We start from the raw sequence: 20,846 nt of genomic DNA, 5'->3' as shown, positions 1-20,846 counted from the left end.
TTTTTCTGTGCTGCCCGGCGCCAGCCGCTGTCCCACCGCACCACGTGGACAGCAAGGCTGGTGGTGGGGGTCATGTTTACATAAGAGGCAAAGAAACTTCTCGGTGGTTTAAATTTGTGTGCAAACCCCCTCCCTCCCCACAGGCAGCACACTGTTGAGTCGTTCGTGCACTCAGCCACGTCACATGGGTAGCCCCTCACCCAATAAAAGGACGTGACTGCAGTTTGGTGCTGACCGTGCCTCCAGGCAGCACCATGTCCTAGCTTGTGTGTGGTTAAGGCGTCAAGGGCAAGAGAGAATTTTGGTGGCTTGAAGCTGCCGGAGAAGAGTCTCCCCCTGTGACTAAGATATTTTGGGGGGAGTAATCTAACTGGCCCCCCCACTGAACCCCCCCATACCCCTAACAAGGGAACAGTGGGGCTTGCTGCCACCAGGGGAAGTCTGCCCCTGGTGATTAAGATGTTCGGGGTGGACTAATTTCACTGGTCTATGACTGATCCCCCACCCACACCCCTAGCAAGGGACCAGTGGGGCTTGTTGAAGGCTATGTCTACACTACGAGATAATATCGATTTTAAGTCATTTAATCTGATTTTTTTTCCCAGTGCCTGTCTTCCCTCTAAATTCCATTTGCTCGATTTATGGTGCACTAAAATTGACCTCATGTCAATATAATATCATAGTAACCTGACAGGTGTAACATTCAGTTTGAACTTAAAATTCCAAATGAAGGATAGTGAGGATGCACCATGTCTTTAAATCGAATTCTTAAGCCTCCAGAAATGTCCCATATATACCCCACAATGCCCCACAGTTCTCCACTCTGGCCTCTTACCTCTCCACTGTTCTCAGATGCGGAGGAATAAGGCAATAGGAAGACTGTTACTGTTCGGCACCTGGAAGCAAATGGCTGTAGGGGCATGACAGGCTGAAAAATCTTTATTGTTCTTTGCTAGTAGCACCGTTGTGGGATCTGTGGTCCTGTGTATATATCCCCGTTAGCTGCCTATTTTTTTCTGCACTGCCTGGCAGCTTGGCTGTGGGTGGGGGTTGTGCTTGCCTGATAGGATGGGAAACTTCTTTTCAGCCATTTACATGTTGTCCCACCCCCCACAGTCCCCCCGCTGGTTTTATATTTTGGTTATAAAATCTTTTTCCTAACATTTCTGATTGTCTTCATGCTTTGACCGCACCCCCAAACACAGGTGGAGGGCCAGGAGAGAGTCCTTTTTCCATTATAAATTCAGTGTATGAGATTTCACTGCCATTGCCTTTGCTGTCAATGGCTGTGTAGTGAAGAGGGAAGACAAGGATCTTTTTTCCTAGACTTTCCTATCCTTTTTCTTCTAACTTTGAGAGTACACTCCAGGCCCCTGTGTTATTTTCAGGGATCAGATTCAATCACAGGAGGGGAGACAGTCAGTGGATGGCCAGTTGAGAACGCAGCCTGTGCACAGAAGCTTTATAGCTCAGTGGAAAGCCAAAGACTCTCCCCTCAGCAACTCTTTTTTCAAAAACTTTCCTATCATTTCTTTCTTCAAGCTTTCCAGGGTCCTTGTATTGTTTTCAGGGAGCAGATTCAATCACGGGAGGAGGGACACTCAGTGGATGGCCAGCTGAGAATTCAGCTGCAGAAGAAAGACATTTCTGTAAACTTCTTTGCCGCCTCTATGCCTTCCTTCCAATGGGAGAAATGGACATTTGCTTCCCATGGGAGGGGAATGAGGAAAATGCAAGGTGCGAAGATGATCTGCAAGACCAGTGAGCATGCTCATAATGCTATGGGGAAGGGGGAATGGTGCGGTAGGGTTGCACTACTGCAGCACAATGCACTACTGCAGCAGTTGGTTTGCCAATTGAGAGTGGCAGCAAGAAGACGACTTTGTGAGCCAGGTAGTCCAAATCGAATTTAAAAACTCCACAGTTACAAAATAAATATTAATACATTTGATTTTATCTCATAGTGGGGAATCAGCCTTATTCTCACTTCTAGTTCCTCTCTCCAGCTCATGCATCTGGTTGTACTGCTGCAGGGCAGTCTCCTCCACATCCCTCATTGCCTCCTCTAGTACGAACAGCACGTTTTGGGTTGCTAGCAAGCAACTACCCCTGTACTGTCATTGCGGAGTTGTGCCTGCCCCCTGCATGGAAGACCTGTTGTGGCTATATAAGGATAGGCACAATCTGGCCTTTTATGTACGTGTTCTGTTCATTTAACTATTGCAGCCCATTTCAAGGGCTTTAGCCAGAGTCTCTGCCAGAAGCAGGAAAAAAGGTGCCTCAAGGTGCAGATGGCCATTTTTCTAACAGAGGGAAATCCTTGAGTTTCGCTAGTTCTATGCCACTTTCATTCCCACTTGCACGCTGGAGTGAGTCAGGGTGTGCTGGACCAGCAGAGAGTGGGACTGAGTACCCAAATGCTTGACCGCGCTTTGGTTCATCATGCAATATAATTGAGACCAAATAATCGACATCAGCCAGAGTTAGTGCTGAAAGTGAATAGTGAATGTAGCACAGGAAACGTTTCAATAACAATATCAGTTTCTAGGGTGCCACCTGGTGCAACATTGTTAAATTTGTCTTATGCAGAAGGTGTGTTTCCAAAGCGACGCACGTCTACCAGGGGTATTTACAGGACAACTTGACAATTTATAAAGCTCTTTACACATCATTAAAATCCCGCTCACTGCAATTTACATATCTTTTGCTGATGGTTCTGTCGGGAGAGGCTTTCCTGACATTTGGCCCATCCACATGGGGCCAAATATCAGGAGAAACCCCTCTGCCGGGACATCCCTTTTGCTTCATGGAACCAGGTATACCAGAGATGTCGGCAGAATGCATCCACTTTTTCGAGTATGGTCTCGGAAAGGGGGATGCACTCTTTGGATCGCCGGTCTCTTGGAAAAATTCTGCGGTCTAAAAGTAGCCGTAGGGGTGTGAAGAAAACTTTGGTAAGCAACGCAAGTTTCACCAGCATAAATGGTAGTGTGCACAGCTCTTTCCTGTCGGCATCAAGCGGCAACACGAGCAATCTTGCAGTGATACAGCTGTGCCAGTGTAAGCTCGCAAGCATAGACACAGCCTTTTGTCTCTCTGCATTATAAGGAATTGTACACGGTATTTTAACAAGGATTAAATGAGGTGGGTACTGTCAGTATGGACAAGTGTCATATGTTCCGTGACATGTAACTGTCCTTGGGCTCCAGCTCACACTGCTTGGTATCCCAAAGTACTCTTGTGTATCTGTTTTTGTATGTAGCTTGTACTTAAGAGGCGTAGACAGGTTAAGTCAACACTTCAATTTTTCCTTTGGAGATTGAACAAGGACAAGTGCAGAGTCCTCCACTTGGGATGAAAGAGTCCCAAGCATTGTTACAGGCTGGGACTGACTGGCTAAGTAGCAGGGAAGCAGAAAAGAACCTGGCGATTACTGTGGATGAGAGGCTAAATATGAGCCAACAGTGTGCCCTGGTAGCCAAGAAGGCTAATGGCATATTAGGCTACATTAGGAGGAGCATTTCCAGAAGATCTAGAGCAGTTACGATTCCCCTTTATTTGGCAATGATGAGGCCACATCTGGAATATTGCATTCAATTCTGCCCTCCCCCTCCCCGCAGAGAAAGGATGTGGGTGAATTGGAGTGGGTTCAGCAGAGCGAATTTAAAGTGATTAAGGGGCTGGAGTACATGATGACCTAAAAGGAGTGGCTGAGGGATTTGGGCTTGTTTAGTTTGCAGAAGAGATGTGAGGGGGAGATTTGATAGCAGCTTTCAATTACCTGAATGGGAGCTCCCAAGAGGACAGAGAGAGGCTGTTCTGAGTAGTGACAGATGTCAGGACAAGGTACAATGGTGTCAAGCTGAAGTGGGAGGGGGGGTCTAGGTTAGATGTTAGGGAAAACTGTTTGGCTAGGAACGTGGTGAAGCACTGGAATGTGTTTCCTAGAGAGATGGTAGAATATCTATTCCTAGAGCTTTTTAAGTCCTGCCTTGATATGGGAAGCTTTATTTAGGCTGGGATTTAATTAGGGTTGGCTCTGCCTTTGGCATGGGGCTGGACTTGATACCTCCCGAGGTGTTGTCTTTCAGCCTTAGGATTCTGTGAACATTACAGAAGGAGTACATCTGAACAGTAGCTATTTTAGGTGGCTAGGCATCGTTTTTTCCCTCCCCTTCCCCTCTCTAAGCCTCCCAGCATAAAGAATTCCTTTTGAAACAACTAGCTTAAGACTTTATTATAGGCATGTAATGCATTTTGGCAAAGTTACCAAAAATGGCACAACAATGTTAAGTGGGCTCCTAGCCCAAGAAAAATTCAAAATAAGATTCTAAGTGTCTTTTGAAGTTCTGGGCCCCTCTTTCAATGTAATGTCCTATATGAACAAGGGTCTCCACAGTCCATTGTGGCTTTGTCAATGTATGTTGGAGGTTGGCTGTACAGACCACTGTTACCAGCTGCTTCTCTCCCCAGGTATCCCTTACCTTACGTGCAGATGAGCAAGGAGCTTGAGAACTTCCATCTGCTTTCCCTTAGGAAGATTCCATCTTGGGAGCTGGAGATCTGTCACTTCCACCACCCCTCTGCTCTCTTCTGTGCTGCACTGGGGTGCTTTTCTTTGATTTCCTCTCCTTCAAAGGACCTGGAGACTGAAGGAGAGGCAGCCAGTGGAGTTTGACTCTTCTCTCTGACTTGTTTGGGAAAAACCATATGGGTTTGTTGGACTCCAGATACTAAAACCTGCCATATGGATGTTATGTAGCATGTCCAGTTCAATAGTCCTCATTAACAGATGAGTTAATGGAGGATTTCAGTCGCCTACGCAACTCCGGTCCCAAATAAGACAATGTGCTACGTTAAAAATTTCAGCCTGGCCAAAGGAGCTGCATGCTAACCTTTTAGACTCCCGGTCATGCAGAGAGCAGTCCCCTCATCTGATGACAAATCCTTTGCTACATGTACCCATCCTCTGAGCAGAGGGATTTGAGGTCTCCAGACAAAGATCTTCAACCCTTTCGTCTGCTCACCCCAGTCAATGAGGTTTAGTTCCCACCTCACATTTCTAAGAGCCTGACAACATTACCCACATTACCCCATTCTCTTTGAAAAGTGCAGCATTAGAGATGGGAATATGGGCAGGTGAACAGAGGCAAAGTTTTAGCTTCAAATGGGAATTTGGTTTGACACACAACATATTGGCAGGCAGAAAAGTGAATGTGTCTCTTCCAGTTGATCAGCTAGTCAGAAATTGCCAGTTACTTGTGGGCTGTAGGTGACAGGTAGCTAAATAGTAGTGATTCTGATCACTGACTCCTGCCGATCTGACGTGGAGTAATTAAGGGACCAGTACACCAACCAATAAATGACACAGGTGGTTACAGATTCGTAGCATTCTGATGAGATGCAGTCCCTTGACAAAGGGCATGCAAGTGATATTAAACTGATTGTCTCACCAAAAAGGAGACTCCCATACCACACATTGACTTTTTATTTAATTTGAAGACTTTTGATGTTTACTATCAGTAGTCCAAAATACAAAGCAGCCTTGCTATACAGAAAAATACTGTATCCATTTTCCTTCTTTGTGAGATGCTGGGAAGTTTCTTCCTTAGACTGTGTGTTCATGTAACATGGGGAGGGGTTGTTTTCATTTATATGCTTTGCATTGCAGTAGTACCCACATACCCAACTACAGGTCTATTGAGCTAGGCTTGCTACACAATAAAAACCAGAGATCTTATATATAGTATGATACCTTTAACTTTCTGTACAGTTTTTCTTCTGGCTATCCCAATGGTTAAATGTTATATAAGTCTTAAAGGACCTCCCAGTGGTGATGCACAGTTATATAGAGACCACATCACCCACTGCAAAAATAGACACACATTAGACATGCATTAGTAGTTTAACAGCACCCATCAACATCGTATTTCTCCATTAGAAGCAATTAGAGTACATGCATGAAGTCAGCCAGTAAAAATCTCTAATAAGAACATTTGCTTTCCTGACAGATAATCTGCCAGTTACCTTAATTTGCATAACATTCTTCCATGCAAGAAAAAAAAATTCCTATAGCTGGCATGCCTGAAAAGGTCAAAACTAATCATATGTTACTATGACTCTCCAAACAGACACATGGTTATCCCTCAGGACAATGCATGTTCTTCCTCTTTGGATTTCTCGGTATTGTTTTTGGAGTTAAAGACAACAGTATTTCCATGGTTACCACTTCGTTTATAATCAGTGGTGTAAAAAAACCAATGTGGTGTTTTTGGCAAATGTCTACAAATACATACTAGTTTTATGCTACCTTGAGCACTAAGGTAACAGACAGATTCTATTGTATATATGTGGATATTAAAAAATTAAAATACACATGTAAGTAATAAACAAGTATTATAAATACACAAGTAAGCAGCCTCACCCCAACTCAGATGCATATGACAAAGTGGGTCTTTGCCCATGAAAGCTTATGCTCCAAAAAAATCTGTTAGTCTATACGGTGCCTCTTTTTTGTGGATACAGGCTAATACGGGTGCCCTTCTGACACAAGCCTGATGGTAAATGTTACAGGACAGACTTAACCCATCTACAAGTAATTTAGAGTGTCAGGCAAGGAGGACTTAGATGAGAAGTGTTTGGCCATACACTGGCTTGGCAGATTCACAGAATCTGCCGTTACAAGAATAGTTGAGTTTCTGGGGGAAGGTGGAATTCCCTGAGAACACAGGTTCTGTATTCTACAAGTTCACTAGTTTCTTCCTTGGTCTCTACTAAAAAATGAATTTGAACTACCCCTCCACCAGCCCGACTAATAAGTGGGGTGGGGGGAAAAAAACAAAAATCATTCCATGTGTCAGCTGGAATCTACTATTATAACAAACACTGGTTTTGTGGCTCCATAGGCATCATGTCAATCCATTAGTTTCTGAGAGCTCTGGCTGAAGTGGCATTGGCTTGACAAGTGCTTGAAACGAGGCATTAAGACACTATTTATTAAGGGGTGGAACACAACAGGCAATTTTGTTTTTTAACACACACACACACACATGCTCTCTCCTTCCAGATGCTTTAAAGGAAAACATAATGGCTTATAACTTTATTAAATCATACTAGTAAGCTACATACTGCACTACGCAATCATCAGAAACCTGAGGTAGGTGGGGAAGGAGAAGGGAACAACAAAATAGGATTCCTGGATGAAGAGGAGAGAGTGGGCCAATCAGCCACTTCTGTAAGGTGCTTGTGCACAAATGCAGGAAGCCTGGGAAATAAACAGGAAGAATTAGAGGCCTTGGCACAGTCAAAGAAATATGAAGTGTTTGGAATAACAGAGACTTGGTGGGATGACTCACGTAACTGGAGCATGGTTATGGACGGGTATAAACTGTTTAGGAAGGACAGGAAGGGGAGAAAAGGAGAAGGTGTTGTGCTCTATATGGGGAAGCAGTATGATTGCTCAGAGCTCCAGTATAAGGAGGGAGAAAAGCCAGTTGAGTGTCTTTGGGTTAAGCTTAGAGGCAGAAGCAACGGAAGTGATAATGTAGTTGGCGTCTGCTATAGACTGCCAGATGAGAGGTGAGGATTTCTTCAGACAGCAAAGAGAAGCATCCAAATCACAAGCCCTGGTTCTCATGGGAGACTTTAATCATCCTGACATTTGTTGGGAGACCAATGCATCAGCACACAGACAATCCGGAAAGTTTTCAGAGAATGTTGGGGATAACTTCTTGGTACAAATGCTGAAGGAACTGACCAGGGGCCATGTACAACTTGAGCGCCTGCTCATAAACAGGGAAGAATAGTTGGAGAAATAGAAGTGGGTAGAAACCTAGGCTGGAGCAAACATGAGATGGTAGATTTCCAGATCCTGACAAAAGGAAGGAAGGTGAGCAGTAAAATACAGACCGTTGATTTCAAAAGAGCAGACTTCGATTCTGTGTGAGAACTGATGGGCAGGATCCCTTGGGAAACAAAGATGAAGTGGAAAAGAGTTCAGGAGAACTGGTAGTATATTCAAGAAGTCTTACTGAAGGCACAGGAACAAACCATCCTGCTGCATAGTAAGAAATGCAAATATGGTAGGTAGCCAGCTTGGCTTACCAGGGAAATTCTTGGTCAGCTTAAACTCAAAAAGGATGCATATAAGACATGGAAAAGTGGACAGTTGACTAAGGAGGGGTATAAATATATGGCTGAAGATAGCTGGGCAGTAATCAGGAAAGCAAAAGCACAATTGGAACTGCAGCTGGCAAGGGAGGTGAAGGGTAATAAGGAGTGGTTTCTACAGGCATGTTAACAATAAGAGGGTTATCAGGAAAGGTATGGGGCCATTACTGGATGAGAGAGGTAACCTAGTGACAGATGATGTAAAAAAACTGAAGTACTCAATGTTTTTTCTGCCTCAGTTTTCACAGACAAGGACAGCTCCTCCACTACGGTGTTAGACAATACAGTATGGGAAGGTGCAGAGCAGGTCTTGGTGGGGAAGGAAAGAGTTAAGAACTACCTAGAAAAACTAGAGGTCTGGGTCTGGATTTACTGTACCTGAGGGTACTAAGGGAATTGGCAGACATTGCTGCCAAGACTTTGGCCATTATCTTTGAAGACTCTTAGAGATCGGGAGAGATTATGGATGATAGGAAGAAAGGCAAAAAATAGGACAATCCAGGGAACTGTAGACTGGTCAGCCCCATCTCACTCCCTGGAAAGATAATGGAGGGGATCCTCAAGGAATCCATTTTGGAGCACTAAGAAGAGGGAGAAAGTAATCAAGAGTAGCCAACATGGGCAACTCATGCATGACCAATCTGATTAGCTTCTATGATGAGGTAACAGGGTCTGTGGACATGGGGAAGTCAGTGGATGTGATATATCTTGACTTCAGCAAAGCTTCTGATATAGCCTCCCACAACATTCTAGTCCATCAGTTGAGAAAGTATGGATTGGATACAAGTACTATAAGATGGATAGAAAGCTGGCTTGATGGACAGGCCCAATGGGTAGTGGTCAATGGCTCAGTGTCTGGATGGCATTCAGTTTCAGGTGGAGTGCCCCAAGGCTCACTTCTGGGGCCAGTGTTGGTCAACAGCTTTATTAATTACCTGGATGAGGGACTGGATCACACTCTCGGCAAGTTTGCGGATAACACTAAGCTAGTGGGAGAGGTAGATATGTTGGAGGGTAGAGATAGGATCCAGAGTGAGCTGGATAAATTGGAGGATTAAGCCAAAAGAAATCTGATGAGGCTCAACAAGGAGATGCGTAGAATCCTGCATTTGGGACTGAAAGATCCCAAGCATTGTTATAAACTGGGGACTGACTGGCTAAGCAGGATTACAGTGGAAGGGGACCTAGGAATTATAGCACATAAAAGGCTGGATATGAGCAAACAGTGTGCCCTTGTAGCCAAGAAGGCTAACAGCATATTGGGGTGCATTACGAGGAGCATTTTGAGCAGATCTAGAGAAGTTGTTGTTCCCCTCTATTTGGCAATGGTGAGGCCACATCTGGAATATTGTGTCCAGTTTTGGGCCCTCCAGTATAGAAAGGATGTGGATGTGCTGGAGCAGGCTCAGTAGAGGGCAACAAATATGATCAAGGGGCTGAAGCATATAACCTATGAGGAAGGCTGAGGGATTTGGGCCTATTTAATTTGCAGAGGAGAAGACTGAGGAGTGATTTAACAGCAGCCTTCAACTTCCAGAAGGGCAGCTCTAAAGAGCTGTTCTCAGTGGTGACAGATGGCAGAACAAGGAGCAATGGTCTGAAGTTACAGAAAGGGAGGAGTAGGTTGGATATTAGGAAAAACTACTTCACCGGAGGGTGTTGATGCACTGGAATGAGTTGCCTAGGGAGGTGGTTGAATCTCCATCCCTAGACGTTTTTAAGTCCTGCCTGGGATGACTTTGTTGCGGTTGATGTTGCTTGAAGCAAGGGGCTGGAGTCGATGACTTCCTGAGGTCCCTTCCAGCCCTATGGTTCTATGATCATAAAATCTTCTTGGCATGTTATTGCAGCAGCAGTCCAAATAAAGCTAACACTGTTAGGAACCCTCAGGAAAGGGACTGGTAATAATTCAGAAGATGATATACCACTACGTAAGTCCGTGGTACACCCTCACTTTGAAGACTATGCAGTTTTGGTCACCCCCATCTCAAAAATGTTATGTTAGAACTGGAAACAGTACAGAGAAGAGCAATGAAAGTGGTCAGAGGTATGGAACATATGAACCGAGACTAAAAAGACTGGGTCTGCTCTGTTTAGAAAAGAGAGTGAGGAAGGATATGAAAGAGGTTTATAAAATCATGGATGGTATAGAAAAGGTGACTAAGAAGTGTGGTTTGTTTCACAGAACACAAGAGAAAAGTGTCTTCTAAAGAAATTTATAGGGAGTGGGTTTAAAACAAAAACCAGGAGTACTTTTTCAGGCAACATAGTCAAACTGTGGAATTCATTGCCAGAGGATGTTGTGAAGGCCAAAAGGATAACTCAGACGAAGCCTCAGTGGCCATCTTCTGAACTGCTAGAAGCTCGGACTGGATGACAGGAGATGGGCCAATTGATAATTGTCGTGTTCTGTTCATCCTTCCTAAGCATCTGGCATTGGCAACTGTTGGAAGAAAAGATATTGAGCTAGACAGGCCTTCCATGATAATAGGTCAGACCATACGTCCACACTATGAGCTGTGATGGATAACTGACTTTCAGCTGCTTTGGGCCTGTGGCTATCAGAGGATCAAAGGGGAAGATTGGATTTCAGACCTGTGGTAATTTTCCAAGCATCTCACCCTGCAATTGCTCCCTCATTCCCACCCATGAGTCAGGTCATAGGAGTGAAATACGTACAGGCATGGGGGCTAGGTGTGGGGGAGCTGCTGCAGCACCCACGAGGGTGCTGGCTGCTGGCACCGTGTGCATCTGGCTCTGCTCCTGGGCTCCGCCAGGATAGGGGGTGGACAGGAATAAGGTTCTAGATTTCAACACCCACCACCTTTAAAATGTCCCTGTGCCACCAGAAATATAGCCACTTGTTGGGAGACATTTTGAAAAAGAATGTCACCCAGGCCTCTTTTCTCCCAGCCCTCATTACGTAACTTCTGTGTGCAATGTGTTTCCAGTGTGGGATAGTTCATTATATGGTATAATTATAACCTATTTATGACCTATGCAATATCAGCCTGGGAATCATTGACTGTAATATTTACTGGGTATTTTTAAGTTAACTGTAAATTATCAATAAAGGGTGTTCCTGGTCTGTGGTCAGTTGAGAGATGGGCATAGGGCTGGCTTCTGGAGGCAATAAATGAAACTTTTTTATATTTTACACAAGAAAACAGTTTAAATTTTGGGTCAGTTTGGCTGATTTGCTTTTGTTTTAGGGTTCATATGAAATCAGAACTGGATAGTGAAAGATGTGCTATAGTTCACACACTTTGAGGTAATCAGCCTGTGTAAACTGAAGCACTGAGTTGTATAGCTCAGAGGTGTTTTTGTCCTTTTCCCAGGAGGTCACACATTTAAAAGCCAAGTTCCATCCTCTACTGGGCAACTACAGGAGCTGTACCCACACGTGGGAGGGCAGAGAATGGCCCCGTTAAATATAAGACTGCAGGGCCATCAGAAGCCAAGGCTCCACAGGATATGATAACACATGTAGAGAGACTTCACTTGAGGGCTTCAAAGATGCAGTGCTTTCACTGGCACTGGCAGTGTTTGGAATTGGTGATGGGTGTGATACAAGAACCTAGTTAGCTTACAGGGAACCATCCCTGCGCAGCTGGCACAAGCTCTGTTTCTACCTGTTTCTTTCCCCAGGAGGTAGAGCCATAGCTCCACAATTGCTCCAGCCAGTAGCCACCAACAGGTCCCTGCAACCCAGTTATGACTGTCATCTGCTGGGATGCATGGGTGGGGTAGAGGAAGAACTCCCTATGCCTTCACCTCCCTCTTTAGAAGCTCATCAGTGCTGGTGAGGCCATAACTCCCTCCCCCAACCTACTGAAAATGATTTTCTCCCTTTTGGGCAGAATCTTGGAAATAAACTCCTGGTGGTAGTAAAACTTTGTGAACCACAGAATTAGTCATAGGGACAAAGAAGTCAAATACATCTGATGTACTTCAGGCTACTGTAGTTTGAAGGAACCTTTCTTAAATAAAAATGGCTGCTATTGAATACATCACTGCCACTCTCTTCCTCTTAAGTAAGATGCTAAAAAGAGGGAGTATTTCTTGAAAGACTATTATTTGCATAATAATATTGTTTTTAAAGTGGTGTCCCCATGCTTCTTAAAGCCACACATGATACCCCAGAAAGTCAGCGCAGTTCTCGTTCCGAGCAGATGCAATCTAGTGTTGATATTTTTGTGGTCAGTTTATAACATGAATAAAGTGAACTGTGTATTGTTGTCTAGTAATTCTAAGGAAAGCATTATAAATGAGGAATTTCTTTAGTACCAAGAGCCAAATGGACAATGCAATATACAAATGACTGTGCTGCCAACTTTCTCAACTTCTGCAGGAGGTTTGTAATATTTGGTATCTTTTCAAAAAACCCTCATTTTAAGAAAAGGGAGTGTCTCCACTTTAATTTAAAAAAAAAAAAAAAGAGGTTCCTAGCCCTCCTGGTTGCAAAAAGAAGCTTGAAAATGTGACCCTAAACAACAGGAAGGCAAATTAAAAGTATAATTATTTTCAAGCAACTTGTTTTTGTAGACTTGTAATCTTTAAGTGCTTCTAATTGGCAGTACTGCAATATTTATAAAAAGAAACATAAAGGTTACATTAAGGTGACTAAGAAAGCATCAGGAAAAAATGTAGGACATACAATTTATTGGAAAAAAAAACTCTGTATCTTTATTTAGAAAGCACATACAGCATTGTATAGGGGAAGAAACAGAGATGCAAAATAGGTCAGCATACAAATTCCTTTTCAGAGAAACAGTGAGATGCTTTTCCAACTTGCACATCAGTCTGTATGAGAATTTAAACTGCTGTACCTTTCCCAGATTAAAAAGAAACCACAGACAATTTCTGAAGAACAAGTTAAATGTCTAGTTTCAGAAATTGCTCCACAGTCAACTTCATAGGCAGCAAAGTTTTTTTGCTGCTGTTTTTTTTATTTCCTGATATTTCCCAAGAGGGAGTTTCCTTGTTTACGCCATGGTTTCTTTCCTCAGTGTCCGCCTCTGATGACAAGTAAGGATACTTGTAAGCGACGATCTCCCTTTAGTTCTCGATCTTTTCTTTAACTTCTTCTGATGCTTAAGTGAAATTCCGAGCTCCTCCATTATAGCATTGAAAGAAAGACACTAGAGGAATATGGGAAAAGTGTTTAACAATCAATGAAAGTACATTTCAAACATCAATTCTGCAAAACGTAGGGTTTAGGTTTCTATCAACACATGCTTTCAGGCATGATTCATGGGCTATGCTAATTTTGGGGAGTCTTTTACAATCTGTGGAGTAGGTCAATATTGCACAATGGGTGGAATTTTCAAAAGCTCTGAGCATCTTGTTTCCACTGAAATTTAACTTAACATTTATTTCAATGGAAGCAGAGTTAGGCCACTGCTGTGCTCCCACACACATTCATGGTTTCCACAGTGCCATCTAATTATGAAACTTACCTTTCCTTGAAAACCATTCTCCTGTTAGCCTTAAAACGCACTACAGTGATACCCCTATTTATGCAATTTCGACTTGCACATTACTGGGATTAAGGCAAGTTGAAATCATGAGTTGCAGGGAGCCAGGAGCCAGAAAACTGACCGGCGCAGCAGTGCTGTTCAGTTTCCTGGCTCCCACAAGGAGGGGAGCTGGGAGCCAGGCTGCCATGTGGTTCACAACTTCCCACCAGTCTCAGGAGCTGGGAGCCAAGTCCCGGGAGCTGCAAGTCAAGCTGCCACCTGGTTTGTACCTCCCCACCAGTCCTGGGAGCTAGGAAACTGACCAGCGCAGCAGTGCTGGTCAGTTTCCCAGCCTCCCCCACTTGTGCAGAATTCGACTTACACATAGCTGCTGGGAATGCAACCTATGCTTAAGTCTGGGGTTTACTGTACTACCGAAGATACCAAATACAATTTATTTTGAAGCTAATTTGATTTTGTCACCCACTCCTGAAACTAAAGCACTTCTAAATAAAACATTTTTTTCACTACTCCTCCTACTGAGAAATGGAGAAAAACACTTCAAGAACATTGTGTATCCAGGAAAGAAGTTATATTAGAGTGAAATACTTAGAGTGGCAAGATGGTTTAGAAATTGAAATGCCATTTGCTACCGTATTCATGAAGATGTGTGGGGAAAATAGTAAAAAACTGCAAACATAACTCCATGTGATATAATATGGATATATAAATGCTTCAAATGGAAAGAGTTGTGATGCACAATTAACGTATAGATTTTAGAAAGTCAGGGCATAAGTGTGATTAAAAATTACTTTTGAACTCCTAACTGGCACCCTGCCTACTAATCCATCCCTTACTCTTAAGATTTCAGTGGAGAAGGAGGTGGGCCACTACAAATAGTTTTAAAAGGCCTTGAGATGAGGGGCTCTGTAATGCCTCTTCCTCCTTGTTCCCAAGCACTTAGCGTGTTCCGAAGTGCAACTAGAGAAGATTCCTTGAACTTCCAGTGATCTATTAAATTATCTGGAAAATGTCGTACAAAATCTGTTATGAGCCCAATGAAACTTATCCTAAGGTACTATTTATCTTCGTACTTGTACACAGATCACACTTCTTGGCTTCTGAAATGACCTAGGTCCTGTAAGAGCACAAAGCACTTAAAATTGCTGTCTTTCCAGTTGGTGTCATGCAACGTGGAGGTGAGGAAGCAGGAGAGATGTTCAAAATTCCGAATTGCCCTGAACTCTTCAGCTGAGACAAACCTGCCTCAGTGCAACTGCTATTCGAGCCGGTATGCACAGGACTGAAGGGAAACATGATGGTAAGGAAACACATTCCATTATCAAGCTGCTAAAGGAACTTTTTGAACAAAGTAATGTAGGTGAAATATCATGATAGCTTTCTTTCAAAAGGTGAAGTTAAAATTCCATTTAAATTTGCCTTCTGTGTTCACCTCTTCTTGAGGTATTCAAACTGAAAGAATTTTAAGGGCTTTAAAAATTGTTTTACTAATCTTAACTCCTCAGAATTGGTTGAGGGTGAACATGGAAAAAACACCCATGAACTTCACTTTTGTCTATAGTCTGTTTCACTTTCTACATCCGTTGGGATGCTACACTGTCTAGCTTTCCATACAATCCTTCCAGCATTGTATGGGATCATGGTTTCTTCAAAGGTTTAGGTTTAACTAGACCAGAGAACTGGTCTCTTAATTGTACGATAGGCATATCAGCAGATCTACCAGCTTGCTCAGCTCTCCCAAATATTTCCTCCATGCCCATCTCACAACAGTAGAAAATTGTGTTTAGACTTCTAGGGTAGCTAACAAGGCAGTTGTGTGTGGTGTGTTTTTTTTTAAGAGAAACATGCATAAGATTGAGGAAAACAGGAAACTGTAATGCTTGAATCAATATGCCACACATGATTCTTTGAAGCCAGTCTCTCTGTGGTGTTACTATGCTCAGAAGAATTCATATTGCACTTAATAAATGCCAAAGGGGAAAAATCTCAGTCAACAGCTGCTGTGTCAGACTTGAGAACTATGAAAATTCTTCACGGAGAGGAAGAATTTATTGTGGGAGAATATATGACCGAAATCCAGCTGATGGTTCAGTAACTGAGAAAGAAGACCAGAATGAAGATTTTCTTTCTGTGGGCCAAAGTAGACATGTTTTGTAGCTGCACATTGATGGAACAGTGGCATAAGCTTCATGTTGAAAGAAGGTACCTTGTCTTGTGTTTAGCACACTGGAGGAAAATATTTCAAAGTTGTTCTATGAGAAAATTACTGCTGCAATGAATTCAAAGTTTGCTGGAGTACACTGCCACTAAGAGTGGATTATATAAATCAGAGCAGCAAGCAATCAATTCTAAATTATGCCTCAGGGCTTTTAGAAAACATTGTGCTGCACTGCAAGCGATTCTAAGATGGGTATGTCAAATTTGTTTGCCCACTTTTCAGTTAGTAAGAAAAAAAGATTGGTTCCTCTGGTTGCCACTCCTGCAAAACAAAAAGTCTAATGGGATAACTGAGGATAAAATCTGATTTGTGTAATTTTCAGAATGGGTGTAGATTTATGAATGAGAGCGAACACCTATTCTTTTTTTAAAGATAAGTAGAGGGTGAATTTGCAGAGTTAGCAGTTTGGGGAAAATCCTTCCAGAAAAGTTGATGTAGAAGTAACTTAGAAATGATTACACCTAGGATGAGTGTATCCCATGTTTTTTTTGTGTGCAGTAACTTCTCAAAGTAAAATTAAACTTCAGAGAAGTGAAGGCAGTTATTATTTATTTCTGTAAAACCAACCAGTTCCATACCTTTCAGGTTTGCACTGTATTCACTCTAAGCATACTGACTTGTTTATACAATTTACAAGCATGTGGGTATAAATCATGCATTAAAAGACTCTAAACGCTTCTGATAGTTATTAATGATTATGAAAATGGATGTCTGCATATTTTTGTGTTACGTTATATATAATTAATTTGTAATCTGAAATAAGCAAACTGTTCCTCATAATGATCAAGTTAACCAGTTATAGAAAAGTGTAAGTGCAGCATGTTGCAGCCTGTGCAGAGTATGTTCATAAGTGTATGGTAAGTAACGATGTAATTGTATTTTACATATTGTTAATTAAGTACAGTTTTTGCACATAATACTTTTTTGTCAAGAGGAGTAAATAAAAAGAGCACTTCCACTTTGATGCATTGCAGCACTCATTTTAAGGATGTGATATAGGAGGTGTCTGAGCCACTAGCTATCATGTTTGAAAAGAAATCATGGAAGTCAGGATTGATTCTAGAAGACTGGAAGAGGGCAAGTATAGTGCCCATCTAGAAAAAAGGGAAACAAGGGCAACACAGGAAATTACAGAACAGTCATCTTAACAGTGCCAGGAAAGATGATGGAACAAATAATTGAGGACTACATCTGCAAACATTTGGAAGACAGCAAGGTGATAGGAAATAGTCAGTATGGATTTGTCAAGAACAAATCATGTCAAACCAACCTGATAGTTTTCTCTGATGGTATAAAAATCCCTTGTAGATAAAGGGAAGTGGTGGATGTGGTATTTTTGGACTTCAGTAAGGCCTCTGATACAATATTGCATGACCTTCTTATCAATAAAGGAGGAAAATGCAACCTAGATGGGGCTACCATCAAGTGGGTGCATAACTGTTTGGATAACTGTTCACAGAGAGCAGTTATTAATGGTTTAAGTCATGCTGGAAGGGAATAACGTGGGGTTCCATAGGAGTCAGTTTTGGAGAAAGTTCTGTTCAATATCTCTATCAACAATTTAGGTGATGACAGAGAGAGTATACTTCTAAAGTTTGCAGATAATTCCAAGCTGGGAGAGGTGGCAAGTGCTTTGGAGGATAGGATCAGAATTAAAATGATCTGGACAGACTGGAGAAATGGTTAGAGGCACATAGGATGAAACTGAATACGGACAAATGCAAAGTACTCCACTTAGGGAGGAACAATCAGTTTCACACGCACACACACAGTTAGAACAAAAAGCAGTCAGGTAGCACTTTAAAGACTAGCAAAATAGTTTATTAGGTGAGCTTTCGTGGAACAGACCCACTTCTTCAGACCATAGTCAGACCAGAACAGACTCAATATTTAAGACACAGAGAACCAAAAACACTAAGCAAGGAGGACAAATCGGAAAAAGAAAATCAAGGTGAGCAAATCAGAGAGTGGAGGGGTGGGGGGGGAAGATCAAGAATTAGATTGAGCCAAGTATGCAGATGAGCCCCTATAGTGACTCAGAAAGTTCCCATCACGATTTAAACCATGTGTTAATGTGCCAAATTTGAATATAAATGTCAGCTCGTCCACTTCTCTTTCTAAAACGGTGCGATAATTTCTCTTCAGTAACACACATGCCTTGAGGTCATTGACAGAATGCCCCATTCCATTAAAATGTTGACTAACTGGTTTGTGGATCTGGAGTGTTTTGATGTCTGTTTTGTGCCCGTTGACCCTTTGTCTAAGGGAGTTAGAAGTCTGTCCAATATACAAAGCATCTGGGCATTGTTGGCATATGATGGCATATATGATGTTAGTAGAGGAGCATGAGAAAGTGCCCGTTATTCTGTGAGAGACCTGGTTAGGTCCAGTGATGGTATTTCCAGAGAAGATATGTGGACAAAGCTGGCAGCGGGCTTTGTTGCAGGGAAAGGTTCCAGGACTGGTGTTCCTGGGGTATAGACTGTGGCTGTTAGTAAGGATCCTCATGAGGTTGGGAGGTTGTCTGTAGGAGAGAACAGGCATGTCACCCAGGGCCTTCTGGAGCGTAGCATCCTGATTAAGAATAGGTTGTAGGTCTTTAATAATTGGTTGCAGTGGTCTGAGTTGGGGGCTGTAGGTGATGACCAGTGGTGTTCTGTTCTTGGCTTTTTTGGGCCGATCTTGGAGTAGCTGGTCTCTGGGTATGTGTCTGGCCCTATTGATTTGTTTTTTTACTTCTCCTGGTGGGTAATTCAGGTTTATGAATATTTGGTAAAGTTCTTGTAGTTTTTGGTCTCTGTCAGTTGGATCAGAGCAAAAGCGATTGTACCTAAGAGCTTGAGTGTAAACAATGGATCTAGTCACGCATGCAGAATGGAAACTAGAAGGGTGTAGGTAAGTATAGCGATCAGTCGGTTTCCTCAGGAAGTTGGTGATATCTCGGATATAGCTGGGAGCGTTAGTGGCATAGGGTTTGAGGAGGGAGTCCACGTAACTGGATAGTCCAGTGGTAAGGGTGCCAATGCTCTGATCCAACTGACAGAGACCAAAAACTAAAAGAACTTTACTAAATATTCATAAACCTGAATTACCCAGCAGGAGAAGTAAAAAAACAAATCAATAGGGCCTGACGCATACCCAGAGACCAGCTACTCCAAGATCGGCCCAAAAAAGCCAAGAACAGAACACCACTGGTCATCACCTACAGCCCCCAACTCAGACCACTGCAACCAATTATTAAAGACCTGCAACCTATTCTTAATCAGGATGCTACACTCCAGAAGGCCCTGGGTGACATGCCTGTTCTCTCCTACAGACAACCTCCCAACCTCATGAGGATCCTTACTAACAGCCACAGTCTATACCCCAGGAACACCAGTCCTGGAACCTTTCCCTGCAACAAAGCCCGCTGCCAGCTTTGTCCACATATCTTCTCTGGAAATACCATCACTGGACCTAACCAGGTCTCTCACAGAATCACGGGCACTTTCTCATGCTCCTCTATTAACATCATATATGCCATCATATACCAACAATGCCCAGATGCTTTGTATATTGGACAGACTTCTAACTCCCTTAGACAAAGGGTCAACGGGCACAAAACAGACATCAAAACACTCCAGATCCACAAACCAGTTAGTCAACATTTTAATGGAATGGGGCATTTTGTCAATGACCTCAAGGCATGTGTGTTACTGAAGAGAAATTATCGCACCGTTTTAGAAAGAGAAGTGGACGAGCTGACATTTATATTCAAATTCGGCACATTTAACACATGGTTTAAATCGTGATGGGAACTTTGAGTCACTATAGGGGCTCATCTGCATACTTGGCTCAATCTAATTCTTGATCTTCCCCCCCCCACCCCTCCACTCTCTGATTTGCTCACCTTGATTTATCTTTTTCTGATTTGTCCTCCTTGCTTAGTGTTTTTGGTTCTCTGTGTCTTAAATATTGAGTCTGTTCTGGTCTGACTATGGTCTGAAGAAGTGGGTCTGTCCCACAAAAGCTCACCTAATAAGCTATTTTGCTAGTCTTTAAAGTGCTACCTGACTGCTTTTTGTTTTGATAGTGTATAGACTAGCACGGCTTACTCTCTGTTACTATTCAACACAGTTAGAAATGACTGTCGAGGAAGGAGTACTTCAGAAAGGGATCTAGGTATCATGGTGGACCACAATGTAAATATTAGTTAACAGTGTGACACTGTTGCAAAAAAAAGCAAACATGATTTTAGGATGGTCACAACTCTCCTGTTAATACAAGACATGAGAAAAAAATTCTTCCACTTTACTCTGCTTTGATTAGGCTTCAGTTGTAGTACTGTGTCTAGTTCTGGGCACCACATTTTAGGAAAGATAGGGAGAAATGGGAGAGGGTCCAGACTAAAAGAAACTATAATGATTAAAGGTCTAGAAAATATGACCTTTGAGAGAAGATTAAAGGAATCGGGTTTGTTTAGTTTGGAAAATAGAAGGCTGAGAGGGAACATGATAGCAGCTTTCAAGTGCCTAAACGTGTATGATGAGGAGGAGGGAGAAAAATTATTCCCATAGCTGATGATGATAGGACAAGAAGCAATGAGCTTAAATCATAGCATGGAAGGTTTAGGTTGGACATTAGGGAAAAACAAAAACAAACAAACAAACAAGAAAACCCAAACTGTCAGGATGGTTAAGTGCTGGAATAAATTGCCTAGGACTCTTGTAGAATTTCTGTCATTGGAGATATTGAAGAACAGGTTAGATAACTGTCTAACAGTGATGATATAGGTGGTGTGTGGTCCTGCCAAGAGGGCGGGGGAGTGGACTTGATGACCTCTTGAGGGCCTTACCGGCTCTAGTGTTCTATGATTCTGTGACTTTAAAACTGTATAAAAATGTTTAATTACTGTAGTGCATAGAACTCCCAGTCATTGGCAAAGGACCCATTGTGCTAGGCATTGTGCAAACATGAAAGGAAAAGATGGCTGCTGCCCT

The 20,846-nt window shown here is 42.6% G+C and overlaps 1 protein-coding gene across 1 annotated transcript in view; it reads right to left on the bottom strand.

Moving 5' to 3' along the window:
- Nucleotides 1–12,901: 12,901 nt before the first annotated feature.
- Nucleotides 12,902–20,846, bottom strand: part of GRIK1 (glutamate ionotropic receptor kainate type subunit 1) — a 248,748-nt gene continuing 240,803 nt past the window's right edge. Inside the window, exon 17 of the mRNA XM_074983450.1 lies at nucleotides 12,902–13,310. Coding sequence (XP_074839551.1) covers nucleotides 13,155–13,310 — 156 coding nt within the window. The 3' untranslated portion in view covers nucleotides 12,902–13,154. The remainder of the gene's footprint in view (nucleotides 13,311–20,846) is intronic.

Source organism: Carettochelys insculpta, chromosome 1, assembly GCF_033958435.1.
Source record: "Carettochelys insculpta isolate YL-2023 chromosome 1, ASM3395843v1, whole genome shotgun sequence".
NCBI classification, from domain to species: Eukaryota; Metazoa; Chordata; order Testudines; family Carettochelyidae; genus Carettochelys; species Carettochelys insculpta.
The sequence above is the reverse complement of the archived record's forward strand: the minus strand, read 5'-3'. Positions and strand labels throughout refer to the sequence as shown.